A 14,809-nucleotide genomic window follows, 5' to 3' on the forward strand; every position below is an offset into this window, starting at 1 on the left:
GCTCCCTGCAGAGCAGACTCCCCACAACCCAGGGAAGGCTTCTGAGCTCACTGGGGTCTCCTGCGTTGGTGCAGACTCCCGTTCCCTTTCCTCCCAACCCTCGAGGGAGAAGCTGCACCTAAGAAACTAAAACTTCACCCAAAGGCCCATGCCAGGTCATGGCACACCAATGGCACTGCAAGCCTTGCCTGCTGAGGAAGTTTTCGGGGGGGCCCTGACCTGGTTTAAATGAAAGCCGTATCTGCAAGAGTGGCTCAGCAGTAAGAACAGCAGCCTTGCTGAGAGCTGCCTTGCAACTGTGCAATTCAGACATCTCTAACGAGCTCCCCTTATGCTTCTTCTCCCTTTCCTACCACGAAAGAGAGAGCAGAACACACTTCAAGCTACGTTGCACCACGCTCTCCTTTCCTGGGTGAGCAGTAAAGCGCTGACTCCCAACAATTTCCTCCTCCTGAAGCTCATTAGATGGTTTTATTAATTAGCAGGCTCCCAATCTTATAATGCGCAGCACCTGAAATCTCGCTTGTGTTTTTGAAGAGAGTAATTAAAGCCAGAGGTAGTTGAATAAACAGGCACTGACAGAGACTAATACTCTATCAATATAATGAAGCAGCTTGCCAGACAGTAAGATGCCCAGGCTCAGATGTTAACCCAGTACAAGGACAAAACATGCTTTGGCTGGCAAGCACATCCACCCGCTGATGTGGGCACCTCCAGGCAAATTCTCAGTAACTTTGCTGAAAGCAATCAGACTCTGAGGGAGAATTTGGGTCATGGAATCTGTCAGGGGCCAAAACAAACAGAAAACAAGTAAGGCAGCCGCCCTCAGAGCACACAGAAGTAGTAATAATCAACAGTTTCAACACCTTCCCTGTAGAGACTGCAATAATTAGCTGGTAATTATTGGGCACAATTTCCTTAACATTGACTAGAAGGTTACCTGTTTCAAGGACAGAAAATGTAGCTTTGCAAATATTGAATGGAAAATGCCAACAATGGCAGCCCAATTCCAGTATAGTGCTTTATCATCAGCCACTTGGAATCTTTTAGAAACCACTCTGCAGTGCCACAGCACAAAGGTATTATCCCTGGTTAGCACTGCTGCTGGCAGAGCTGGTTCCCCTGTTTCGCTCCTCGGAGGAATGAGGGAATAAACAGCAAAAGAAAGAAACAGGCAGGGAAAAACCACTTACTTGATATTGTCAAGACATCCAGATTCAGGTTTCAGTATGGCAGTATGATGAAACATTTTATAGAGAGCAATCCCAAGGAAGATGACATTAAGCTGCAATGGAGGGGGAAAAAAAAAAAAAGGATTATGTGACACAGCACATGATGGGGAAAAAGCTCCTTCTCTGTAACAGATGGGTTACTGTAAGAAATTAGCTCACAGTACAGCTTAATAGTGACTGAATCACAGAAAATTTCTAAGCATTTTGTAAGGTGATCTGGCCTGTAGATTACAGGACCGGGTATGCCACAGCCTTACCAGAGCTGTGGTACTGCTGATACAAGGCTAGTTCTAGCCTGAGCTGTAGTGCTTCAAACAGCATTATGGAAAATTAAAAATACTTGCTGTAAGGGCTTTTCTGTGTCTGAGAGGTGTACAGTCATGAAAAGTCACGCCAAGCAGCTTACTTAGCCACCCACATTGTAATGAAGCATAAAAGCATCTTTTTCTGTGCATACTCCTTTTAAACACATTGTAATGGGGCAGATGGGCAGGGAAATCACAACTGATGTTTAGCACAATGCAAAGCAGAAAAAAAAAAAAAGAAAAATGGGTTTGATTTTTTCTGTAAAAGATGGCATGGTGTTTTCATGCCTTAGTGTTCACAAGGCGGCCAATTCCTGGAAAGGAGTTTTGCAAAATCCCAGTCTAGGATTTGAGACATAATCAAAAAGGGAAGATATCTTTTTATGAATGAATTGCTTAAGGGAAAAAAAACCCCAAGAGTTGTAGTTGGTGGCATGGCCCCTTTCCTGATGTGGAAGGCTGCTGAAATGGCTCCCAAGTTGCAGGAGAAGCAGAAGAAGCAGAGACAATGTCTGCATTGAGGTGGGAGCGCCTGGTTTTCTGTGCTAGCCAAACTGTAGTCTAGTCAAAACAAAGGATGGTTTATTTAAGCCATATTGTAACGATTAAACTATAAGAAAACTCCAGCTGTCTCTAAAGTTGGGTTCTCTACCTTGTTGCTGTGTTAGCTGATGTACTGGCAATGTGCTAAACATGAAGTCACACAAGTTTCAACTTCTGCTGGTTAGGAAAAACCCTCAAACTTCTTTTGCAGTTTGGACTTTTCTTCATCCTGCTCCCCCCTCACAGATTTCCCTTTACTTTTTTTTTTTTTTTTTTTTTTTTTTTTTTTTCATTATCAATGCAAAACTTCACTCTGGAATTCAAAAAGGGTGTGAGCAGTGACTGGCACATCAAAACAGTTTGGCACTTCTGAATGTCCAGTGGTAGAAACCAAACTCTGCAAGTGCCCGTTCTGAAGCTTCCTGGTCCATTTTGATCAAGTATTTTGCAATGCCAAGAGCCTCTTATAATGAGGGTCTAATTGCTATGCCAGGTGGGGTCAAAGAAGAACATGCCTTCCTCAAATTAATCTGTGTAAATTAAAGATAAAGAGAAAAGGGACAGCAAAAGTTTTATTTCTTGACCTGAGAGATGGAGTAGTTAATTAGGAGTTCTTACCATAATTATCAAGGTCGCTGGTCCTATAAAGCTCCAAATGAAGTAGGTGTCAAGTCGGAGCCAACATCTGTAATGAAACACAGGGGAAAGAAGGCACTCAAGGACTGCACCCAGGACATACATCAAGAGTGAGCGAGTGACAGAGAAGAATGTGAGCTGCAAAACACGCCGGTGGGAGACAGGAAATATTACATTGCTTGTTCATTTAAATGCTGAATTATGTGCCCAATTTCTGACAGCGCTATTGATGGAGTAAGATAATTACCTCTAGAGGAAGCAGGGAGAAAATGGCACAAGGCCTATTTGCTAAGGCTTTCTGCATCTGTCGGGAAAACTCCTTAAACCGTGGTTTTTTTTTGAGGGAAGGGGTCTGATGAACATCCACAGAGCTTCTCCTTTGCTTTGTGCTCCTCTTTGCTCTGATGCAATGCAAGCTGTCTGTCAGCTGTCAAGCGAGATGACATTTCTCCAGCAAGTACATCAGAGAAACTTTGGTGCAAATAGGAAGTATGAATTGGGTAACAGAAGGCTGGGGTTTAATTAGATTCAGAAATCTCCCCTTTAAAGTGTTTTATTTCCCTGAACCTCCTGAGTGTTTTGTTTCCACTAATGTTTCCAGAGTTGCATATGGTCTGCGCTATCACAAGAAGTTGATTCATGGCCTAAAACTAAATTATTAATCGCTTAATTTCAACCGCATTTAATACTCCCCACATTTTTTAAGGCCCCTGGGAAATTACATTTCCATTCCTAGTTCATTCCAGGCGACAGGAAGATAAAATGGAAGTGACTCGTTACAAGACAGACGAATGTAAATTCCAAGAAAGTTTCACATGATGTTTAAAATAATAATATCTTGACATCTTTGCAATGCTGCAAATCACAGTTCCGCTTATACACAAAGGACTGAGAAAGCATAAAGCCACTCTTACACTAAACATCCGATGGAATTTCATGATTAGGGAAGTGACAGGAACTGTATATATGAATTTATCATGGTGGTGGAGATAGCACTTCTCACAAATGACAGCTCTAGTGCAAGTGCCTAATGTTTTTTCCCTTCCAATGGACTTTGCAACAGGCAGAAAAGTCTGTGCCAGCAGCCCCATGGGAGATGATCAGCAGGAGATGCCTAACAAGGGAATAAAACATGCCCTGAACCTCTGTGACTGGGAGAAGCCAAGATATGAATAAATTCAAATTCGCAGAGAAATCTTCTCACTTCCCTCCCTGACCATATAAATTTTAGGTCTCATCAGTGTTGGAGATGCATTGATATATATACACACACTCATAACGCTATTTGTCACAAATTAAAATACTGTCGCTTCCGTGACTGTCATTCCTGAACTGCCTCTGCAGCTGCTCATCCAGAATCTTCATGTGATAGCATCAAAATCTTAATGTGAGAGGCAAACAGAGGCTTCCACAGCGATTGCTGGGAAATCTTGTTTCCTCCGTGGCTGCTGAAGTTCAAGGTGATTTAGATGCAGCTGGTAATGGAACAACATGAGTGACTCGAAACTACTTGAGTCTGATTCCCTATAGGAAAAGGTTTATGCGATCATGACATCTGTGTATCACCCATAATAACATCTGAAATGTCGCCCAACTGCAACTAGATTTGACAAAGGAAGAGAGGTTTCAAGGATAATGAAGTCCCTGTAAAAAGTGCCCCCTCCCATTCCTAAACTAGGATGTCCGCATAGCAGCAGCTCACATATTTACACGGCATTTCAGACTTTATACCTATCCCATCCCCCTCAGGAAAAATGAGTAACTAGTGTTTATGCCTCAGCTGCTGCATATAAATCACAGAATACGCAGCCCCATCACTTTTTTCTACTGATAATGAGCACTGGTGTGTGGGAGAGGACTCAGAGGGTTGTGGGGGTTTTATTTTTTTTTAAATGAAAATATTTTGAACTTTTTTTTTTTTTACAGTTTAACATTCAAAACAACCCCCAGCCTCTGCTGATCAAGAGTTAGGAACCTTGTATTTAGTCATCATCAACTGGTTTTCTTTCAGCATAAAGAGTGACCTGGCTCTTGAAAAGTCTGGGGAAGAGGAAACACATAAACCCTCTCTGTACTTCTTGAAGCATGGTGACCACCCTACAGCAACATCTGGTGCAGCTGGTTTTGAATGTGGTTTTGAATTGGGACGTGGGGAAAACCAGGGAAAGCTGAAATACACAATGAGCAAAAAGCTGTGCCAGGCTCAGCAACTGGTTCCTTTTCCAGAGAGCAAAAAGAATGAAATTTTCCACTCCACTCCCCTAAAATATCTGTCTCTTCAGCTATAGAAAACAATTGAGTGACAAGAGATGGATGCTGTGGATGAGAAACAGCAGAGGAGCCAGGTCCTGCCACCAGGATAAGTGGGGGCTAGGCATGGAGCAAAAGGAGCCCTGAGATGGTTTCACCTAAGCTGGAGCACAGCTTGTGAAAAACTAAGGAGGCTTTTTTTAAGGCCTCTCTGCACACTTCAAAGAATGCAATGTCTTTTTTTATTTGTTTGAATAGAAAATTCGCCTTTCTATGAAACTGTGTATGATACTTAGTCTTGGGGGTCTTAAAAAAAAAACCTGGGCTTTTTGGTGGTTATCTGGAAGAGATGAAACTTTGAACCTGTTTAAGTCATACCTCATTAAAAATGCAAATTAGGACCAAAACATCAAAACACAGGCATCCCACCAACTGCGTTGTGGAGCTGTAAATTGCTAATCAGACAAGTACCGCACTGAGCTTTTCTTGCCTTAGAAGACAAAAACCCACACGCACAATGAGCTGCATAAATGAGCTCCTCAAAACAAGGAAGCAATCAGGCAACTCACTTCCCAGAGCTGCTAATCTTGGGCTGCCGAGTTGCTTGTGACCCTCCACGCGCAGCTGCGCTGTGAGCACGGGCTTGCCACATTACGAGTTTAGGCTGTGCTGCCATTAAGCAAACGAGCTCCTTCGGGGCTCAGTGCAAGGCAAAGGATTATCAGGAAATGTGTGCATGCAGGGAATACTGCTCAAAACCCCATTGCTTCTTCTAGGAGTCACCCCAGTGCATTCAGTTCTCACGACAAACTCGGTGGCGCTGCTCTCCCTTTACTTTTTAATTTCCTCCTTTTCCACAGTGGCAACTCGCAATATTCACCTAAAGCTTTTCCCAAGTAATAAAGACTACAAAGAGTTTACTCTATTTTCTGCATGAAGAGAAATCAAATACTAAACTATCCCTGGTGTGCATTAAATATAACCAATAAACAATCATTAGCTGCCATTGGACCATAAAATTTGAAGAGCCCTAAACATATCATGTTGTTCATGGGAGCTCAGCAGTCTGTTTCATGTGGCTGTACAGCCTCCTTGTCAGGGTGCAGTAATGGGCTATGTATGCACCAGACATGCCTTTCAAGGGTGCAATATAGGTTCTGCTTAATGGAGTTCAGCATCCACATAGCTCACGCTTCCTCCTCCAAATACTGGCAGCAGCACTGCAAATAAAACAAGTTCAGTGGAGCCACCCAAGACAGACCACATTGTTAGAAGCTATTTTCTGAGCAGCATTTACATGCATGAAATGTCGGCGCCTGGCTGATGGACTCGGAGGCTGTGTACATACACAGGGCTTTCATTTTGCTTTCTTGACAGCTGGATTGCTTACCGTGTATACCCTGCTTTCTAGCATTCCAAGAGGGGGGGAAGAAGGGGGGAGAAAGAAAAGAGAGATCCCTGCCATGACGGATTTGATCACCAGTGGATGAATATACCTACAAGCGCATTTTCTAAAATATATTGAACCACTTAAAGCATAGCTGCTTTGCTCTGCAATTTGTAAGAGGCTTCGATATGAAACCCAGGAAAGTATGGAAATATGGAATAGCTGCTTACTCCTGATCTGGGATGGCCTGCTTCTAGCATGAGTCCTCTTAAGGGCTTTTACTGAATTTTAGATGCAAATTATTTTCAAACTCTAACTACAAATGCAAATATCATTTTCCATACTATTTTCTTTGCATTTTGCAGCATTGCCCATCATGACCCTTGACATCCTATCCATTGAGGAGATGGGTGGATTAGGTTAACACACAGGATAAGGTAAATGATGTATCTTTCTTTTTTTTTTTTTTTTTTAAGCACAATCCCAGTATCTTCTTTTTTTGCAGCAAAACTTGAGCTATGGCCATTTAAGATGCAGCAGCTGAAGATATGGCCTGTAAGAAATGGTCACTTGAAATTTCATGAGAGGATTGCCAGAATCTTTTTGGCAATGTGGGGGAACCACACTGTCTGCAGTGGGGCTTCCTGCTTTTCATCTTTACTTTAGAGGTTACAATCAGAATAAGGTGAGACACAACATTTCTGATTTATCTGGGGGAAAGGACCAAAAACAGTTGAGTTAGCTTGAATGGGCTGATCTTTTAAGGGAATCATTATGCTGCTGCTTAATCATAAAAGCAAATTAATCTCCTAATAGAAGGGTTTTGAACTGTTCTAAAACAAACAAACAAACAAAAAAAAAAGCAGGAAAAGGATCAATCCCTATCCTTGCAATAATTAAGTGTATTAAGAGTATCTTTATGGAAGAGCTACTTTAAAATGCCAATATGAATACTAGGACACAGGACACTTCAGAAAATCACAAGCACCAAGTGATGAGTAAAGAAACAGAGGGAGGAACAACTGCTTGTTCCTGGCTATGTAAATCTGGGCATGTGTTACAGGAGGGTTGGATTTAGAAAGGAAAATGAAATCAAGAAAACCCTACACAGCATGTTTATGCAAATCATTCTGAGATGTATGAATGGTGGCACCAAATGCCAGGCAAAAAACAAATAACACTAACAGCTCCATAAGTCCTGCTTAAACAAATGCAGTAAATAATGGAGGGAGGCAAGTAATATATTCCAGAGGATGTTTTACAAAACCTGGCAAAACCAAGTAACTTCTTGCAATCAAATTATGTATGCCTGGCATATAGTTCACTACAAATTCTAATCAGTTCTACCCTTCTAATAATATTATACTGAAAAATACATCATCATCCATCAACCAGATGGAGCATGATAGTTATACAAAACATATTGTATGGTTTTTATTTTCCTCTATGATAACGTGATAAAATCGTGCATTCTGGAATTAAAAATTATAAATAAATATTTTAGATTTGCAAATCTCTGTAAATATTTATTTGCAAAATATTACATATACATGTTTAATCATTAAAAATACCACTTCGTGCTGTGGGGAGGGAGACATATTTTATTGGCACACACACAGGACTGCTGCCTCTTCAATGCCAAGATAGTGAAGTGTTCGCCTTCAGTGAATTTCAGCCAAACTTTCTGCCTGTATCTTCCATGCCATGGAAACATTTGGGCACCCAAGAACCATTTGCAAAAGCCAAAGGGTGAACATTGTGGAAACTGCAAACTGGACGGGTTAGTGCTCCAGCAATGGCAGATATGCAGAAACTGACTTTCCAGACAGCTGGAATACATTTGAGTGCCCAATGTAGGCCACTGTGGGGAACTATGTCCTTCACAGAAACACCATAGTTAGGAATAAATTTATCTGAAAGGACAAGGCAAACTGTTTCCATACCTGATTCAATAGGTGCTTATATAATGCTCAAGAGGGGGAGTGAATAGAAGAGCTTGTTGGGGCAGAAAGCAGGTGGCAACTGATGGAAAAATCTTCAAAAATGGCAATCAGCTGTTGTGTTACTTATTCTTTGCCCTCTAGGCCTGTAAAAATCAGTCAAACTACTTTGGATAAATTCACAGAGATCCTTAAAAACTTACACCCTCCTACCCTTATCTGTGTGGGCCATTTCCTTTCCTTTCCACAAAGCGTGACATTTATATAAATTCAGGTCGCTGCTCTCCTACTCATGGGAGGAACACAACACAAATATCCATCTGGGATCCAAGCCTGCCTGCTGGCATGGTAATGGATCATGAGCAGCTCCACTGCTCTACAGATCTGCTTTTTCAAGTAATAAAGGTTCATATATACTAATAAGGTTTCAGGCAAAAAAATCTGCAGTTGAACCTAACAGAAGATCAAATGCTGCCATGGACTGCCCCAATCTATGCTAAAAAAGAGCTTCACAATCATAGCTCATTGCTATATATGCCTTCATACTGGGCCCTTAACTCACTTAAAGTGAGACTGGAAAGGCAGACTGACAAGGGAAGGAAAAAAAGGTCAATAAAAACACACTATTAATCCCATTGCAGCAAAGATGGCAAAGAGAATCAAAGGCTCAATCTTCCCCTTGTTTTCCATTAGAGACTGTTGCATGATAATCTAACTTGTGCTTTCATACCAGCTTCAGCAATGTTGAAAACACTTAAGAATATTCATAATGATAAATGATATAGCTGTTCTGATTTGCAAAGAGTCGAATGCACTCCACAGTCACCACCTATTTTGCCTGCAGGCTCTGTAAATTTGATAGAACAGTTAAAAAAAAAAAAGAGGAAGAAAGCAGTATCTTCATCCAAATAAGAAATAATCTTTGGATAGAGAAGGAGGATCTTACTGATATAGTACCAAGCTGAGACTCGGGACAGTCACCTCTGCTAATGTTATGCAATGATGTGACAAAATTTTCCTCAACTGACTTCCCTAGAAAATACCTTTGCAAATCATTTCATAGTGGGGAATTTGTCCTGCAAGAAACACAGAGATAAGGCAAGGCATGCTGAGCTCTGCCTGAACAAACCCTCTGGGCTCCCCACATCCTTCTGTTGCCCCCACTGCCATCTCTCCCGAGGAGGTCCAGGCAGTGCCAAGGTCACTCACACTTTGTCCGTGCCGTAGCTCCGGTAGTCCACTGCTGCCGACACGGCCACGATCAGCGCAGGCATGCCGTACCCCACCAAATAGAAATACTTCCTCCGGGAGTGCTCGCTCTCAAAAACCTCCACCAGCATGATGTAGAGCTGCACCCCCTCCAGGAACATCCAGGTGAAAGCTGCCAGGAAGAAGAAGTGCAGGAGGGCAGCAAAGACGGCACAGGCAATCTGCGAGAGGATTGAAAAGAGCAAGGGAAGGTGTTTGTACCATGATTCATTAATACAACAGTCAGGAGTACTCTTACTTGGAGGCTTAATAAAAGTGAGAGTGTTCTTCCCTCTCCAAAGGAAGAACTTTCTTTTCACTTGGAAAACATGTGTGAATTGTTTCAAAACAGATACATATTTGCATATATAAATGATATTAAAAGATAGAAAGGTAGCCACATACACAATCAGGCAAATAAACACATGAAGATGTACATGGTATAAGCTGCGTTTTACAACCTGCTTATTAAACATACACACACATTATTGACAAGCAGCACACATACAGCCCCTGAAATCACAGCAGACATCAGCATGTGAGTCCCAGTTATCAGCTGGGGGCCCAGCCCCGTGAGGACTCGTGTGTGGAATGAAGACGGTGCTGGAATGTTTCTCACTGGGCAGATGCACTGAGACAGGAGCCTGTGACAGAAGCAGAAAGGGCTTTGTCTCTTACCGGCTGGTCAGTCCGGTTGATGCCGATGAGGAAGAGGAGCTCTGCCACGAAGAGGCTGATGCACAAGTTCTTGTGGATTGTGTTGCGGTCGCTCTGCAGCCCACGGAAGAAGCAGAAGGTGAAGATGCAGATCAGGAGGCAGACCAGTGAAAGCAGGATGCCAACCCACGTGATGAAGTCCAGGAGCAGGTCGTGGACTGCATCACTGTGCTGAAGGTAAAACGAAAAAAATCTCATCAGTTGCATGATGCATGACTTCTAATGCATCCCGACCACAGAGTAAGGTTGTCTGTGCCACAAGGCACCAGTACCAAAAACATTAAATGGACCTAAACTTGCACCCTGCAGCGAGATAGCTGTAACCTGAAACACAGACTCCAAAGTGTACTGCAAGCTGCAGGTGCCCTGAACAGACTCAGACCCCAAAACTTTGCATAAACATAGTGCTGTTGATGAAAATACAGAGGTATCAGAGCTGGTCTTGCATGCAGCTCAATCTTGCACAAGCGTGGCAAAGCAGTGCCTGGACACACGGTATAAAGAACCATTGAACAGAGTGATTCGAGTGTAAAAAAGCATTTCATGCTAACAACATCATGTCCAACAACTGCAAGTCTATTACAACCATTTGCCAACAGTGAAAAAAGACTCTCCTTAAATGTTCAGAGATGTATGAACTTGGAAGCTTTAGAAAGAAAGAGATTGCTTAATTTTATTTATTTTTTTCCACAAGGGAAGGAGAAAGGAAGTTTGATTTTTCTTTTTCAAACCCTGGAGTTATATTTTAGAACTCCTGGGAAGTCAGATTGATCCCAAGAACATTACCCAGAAAAAAAAAAAGACAAACCTTTTTAACGCGAATTTGCTTTTAAACTGTAACAGAACAGTGATTTTAAGACAGTCTGGAAAGTTACTGATTCCCTGCCATGAACTTTTAACATGGATGTACAAACAAAGCCAGTGCAAAGCTAGGCCACAAAGTTTTGTGTGAGGCTCATATCCTGATATGTGAGCCTTGGCTCTGCTGACAAAACACTGCTGCATTGCTCCTGAGCTTACACTGCATGTCCCTCACAAAAAGAGAAGGGACGTGAGAGACCCTCCTGGTCAGAGTATCCCCACCACCTTCTTCCTTATTCAGGCTGTAAAACTTGCCTGCAACCCCTAAGCTTCCACCAGACGTGGTGAAATTATAGGTATCATTACTTAGCAAAATGTAAATAAAACACAAGAAATACAGGGTGAGTCACGAGATGACTGCTTGGGTGCAAGTGGTTAGAGTCAATGAGCTGGGGAAAAGACTGGCTGGAAATCTCTAGGGGCATTTCACAAAGACCACAGCAGCTCAAAGCCCATTTCTGTGGTCCACCAGGTTGTTACAAATGATAATCACATCCTCCACCATTTCTGGCATTTCGATGACTTGGGCATTATGTAGGCTGGCAAATACAATAGTGTCACACTTCAAAAAGCCAGGGCAAAGTGGAAACATTTTTCTCTCCATGAGATAAAAGATTATGACAGATGGAGGGAAAAAGTGATTAATTTATCAATTTTCTTTACCTGTTTGCCAATGATAAAGCCACATCAATTATCAGGCCTTTCCCTATATACGCTCTGCTACGTCGGAACCCGACCCCAAGAAACATCTCAAACTTTACAGCTCTTTGGCTTTACCAGCATGAGTGATAGGCATCAAATGATAATGAAAGATGGGGAGTGATTCTCTGCTCCACCCCTTCCATGCAAGGAAGACTCGGAGGTGGTGAGATGGAGGGCTCCTTTGCCCAAGCTCCCTTGCATCTCTTTCTCACTATTTCCAATGCCTAAGGAACTAGAGGTCCAACAGGGAGACAAGAAATCATTGTGTGCTTTCTGTAGCTCATGACAGAAATGCCTATTCCAGCCAGCTCATCCAGCAGCACCCAGAAACCTGACAAGATGAAGCACATCATTTCCCTGGCAGCTGCACATTGCTTTATCTCAGTGTCATTCCTGCTCATCCATCCCTCTTAACTCTGCAGAAAAATGTTAATGCAAACCTTGCACCTTGCAAATCATTCTTTCTTTTGTCTGAGGCTGCAGGGGAATGGCAGGAGAACATCTCCCTGAACAAGCCCTCATCTGATTAGACTGGCCTGCCAGGCTGAATGGACCAAGAGCTCTTGGGCTGGGCAACAGGACAAGGCAGCTAATGCAGGTGGATGCAGGGAGACAGAAACCAGGCAGACTTTGGTCAGATGCATGCACCCCACCCAGATATGGCCAGATTCATTCACCTGAAGACAAATTTAGCATGGTGCAGGGAAAATTCTCCAAGGGTTTCTCCCACTAGCTAAGTCTCACAGGTCCCAGCTGCTGCACCTCTTATCACAATACCACAACTGCTGGATTTAAGATGTGATGCAGGAATTACAGGTGATTTTGCTCTTGGAGAGAGATCCTACTATCTAGGTTTTTTGTCTTCTTCAGGGAAGAGCTGCTTGCCCAAAAAGCTCACCACGCTTAGCAATAAACATGCTTCATTACTGTATTATTATTATCACTATTATTATTATTATTATCTTACTGCTTTTCTTTTTAATATTAATTGTAAAGATAATACTGATTTTATGTACATAACACTCATCCCTAGAGTGCTGGGAAACAACCATAAAAACAACTTCTCCATAAAATTACAAACTCCCTCCCCAAACTCTACAAACACATAGAACAAACAGAAAGGAATAATAACAATAAACTGGGAACAAGAGCAATTTTAGAACACCTCAGGGGAAAAAAATATGAATTTGTAGCTTTTCTAGTAAAGTCCAAGAGAAGAAGTGAGCTGAATTTTAAAGGCTGGGTACATTCCAGCCTGTTTGGGATGCCCAATTTCAGGCGCTACTGCAGAGCCAATGGATCAAGGAAGACTTGATAAGCACTGGCATCCTTCCCATGGCAGTGCCAACTGCTCCCTCAGGGCAGGCACATCCAGAGCTTGTACACAGCAAGTACAACAAAAAGCAAGTTGCCTTTTGCTGGAGACTGAAACTTGTAAATTACTGCACTGTTACAGCAATCAGAATAATATGGGGAAAGGAACAATAGTGGTGACCTCAACCAATGCCATGAGCTTTTCCTTGCCATCACCTGATTGCTGTGTGACAAACAAGGAGCAGCATAACCCGGCTTACAGAGTTGGAGTTCAAGAGTTAAATACGATACAGGGCACACCAGGATTTTGTATGTAGGTCTCAGCCTTCAGGCCTGGTCTTTTAACCAGAAAACTGCAAGGAGAGAAAATCTTCTCTTTACCCTGTCCAGCACTGTTCAAAACTCCTTGACTGAGGATAAAACAGCTTTGATATGCCTGGTAACCACTGAATCACAGCATGGTGAAGATTGGAAGGGACCACCAGTGGAGCTCTGGTCTGATCTCCCTGCTCAGGTCTAACTGGACTCTGTGCCACTGACCATGACCCTCTGGGATCTGCCATTCCCAGAAGATCCCTAGAGAGATTTTTCCAGCACATTGAAAGCCCTAGAGTCTCTAAAGCATGCAGCATACATCTGAGACCACCAGTGTATCAACAACAGTCACCTCTTGCTTCTCAGTGATACTCCCAAATACTTGGACAACCAGAAGAGCCCATGAGAAATACCAGATATCAGTCCAAGAAACAATTTTGTGACAGCATCAACCAAAAACTGCTTTCCCAATGCACCATGGCTCTCCAGACTGGTGCTACATGGCACAGCATACAAGACACTGAGGTTTGTTACCATTAAGCTGCACTTGCTTCACAGAATAAGCTGACACACAGATAATTTCCAGCACAGGAACAACTTACTGAGTAATTGAAAAAAATAAAACAACACACTTAATTGGCAGGGTTTCTATGCTATGCTAAGTATGTTTTATATTTATGATTTAGGTATGAACTCAACCTAAAGCCCAGTGAAAGGAGATGTCTCTGCTTTGGAATAAAGACCTGGTTTTGTTCCATTGAGGCCAAGAGCACTAAGAGGGAGAGTGCTGATGGGGATTTGTGCAGGAGGAGTTACAGGAACACTGGTAGCAACCACAGCAGGGTGAGCAGGCAGCCCCGATATTATCCAGGCTGGGAAAATCAATGAGCAGCTCTGGCAGTGCCTGTACACCAGGCTGAGCTAATAAAAACAAATCCCTGGGAATGTCAGTGTATGACAGAATGGCTCTCCCTGAGATGAACAGCCATTTCCTCCCTTATTAAAAGCATCAGTAGAAGAAAACAGCAGCCAAACCAAGCTGCCAGCAGCAAAGGACACATTCCTTTGCCTAATCTGTCCCTCCAGGAATGGAAGAAGTAATATCTTTGGGGGTGGAAGAATAAGCAAGCAGTAAATAAAAACAGAATGTCATCAACTAGCTCAAATATGACCACTTGGTGCCTGGTGGGAGCTGGCAGAGTGCTGGGCTGGGCAGAGACCCAAGTGGGACAGGTTTGAACTTCTGTGCATTGCTGATGCTGCTTCTTGGATTTGTAGCTCTTTGAGGCCGTGTGGGGTCTCTCTGCCCTTCTTCCCCTATCGCTGGTGATGAGAGAGGATTTACTGCTATGACCTGGC

General features: G+C 42.8%; 1 protein-coding gene across 19 annotated transcripts in view; it reads right to left on the reverse strand.

Moving 5' to 3' along the window:
* The window catches only part of ADGRL3 (adhesion G protein-coupled receptor L3), a 487,951-nt gene that overhangs the window by 55,160 nt on the left and 417,982 nt on the right, over positions 1 to 14,809 (reverse strand). For all 19 annotated transcript variants that reach the window (XR_015803337.1, XR_015803335.1, XR_015803336.1 and 16 more), the window contains 4 exons: positions 10,220 to 10,429; positions 9,503 to 9,723; positions 2,699 to 2,765; positions 1,194 to 1,285 (listed from right to left, as the gene is read on the reverse strand). Coding sequence is in view for 16 of the 19 variants with exons in the window: in XM_088164024.1 (XP_088020150.1) it covers positions 1,194 to 1,285; positions 2,699 to 2,765; positions 9,503 to 9,723; positions 10,220 to 10,429 (590 nt within the window). In the remaining 3 variants the exon portion in view is untranslated. The remainder of the gene's footprint in view (positions 1 to 1,193; positions 1,286 to 2,698; positions 2,766 to 9,502; positions 9,724 to 10,219; positions 10,430 to 14,809) is intronic.

This window comes from Sturnus vulgaris, chromosome 4, assembly GCF_052056855.1.
Source record: "Sturnus vulgaris isolate bStuVul1 chromosome 4, bStuVul1.hap1, whole genome shotgun sequence".
In the NCBI taxonomy this organism is placed as follows: domain Eukaryota; kingdom Metazoa; phylum Chordata; class Aves; order Passeriformes; family Sturnidae; genus Sturnus; species Sturnus vulgaris.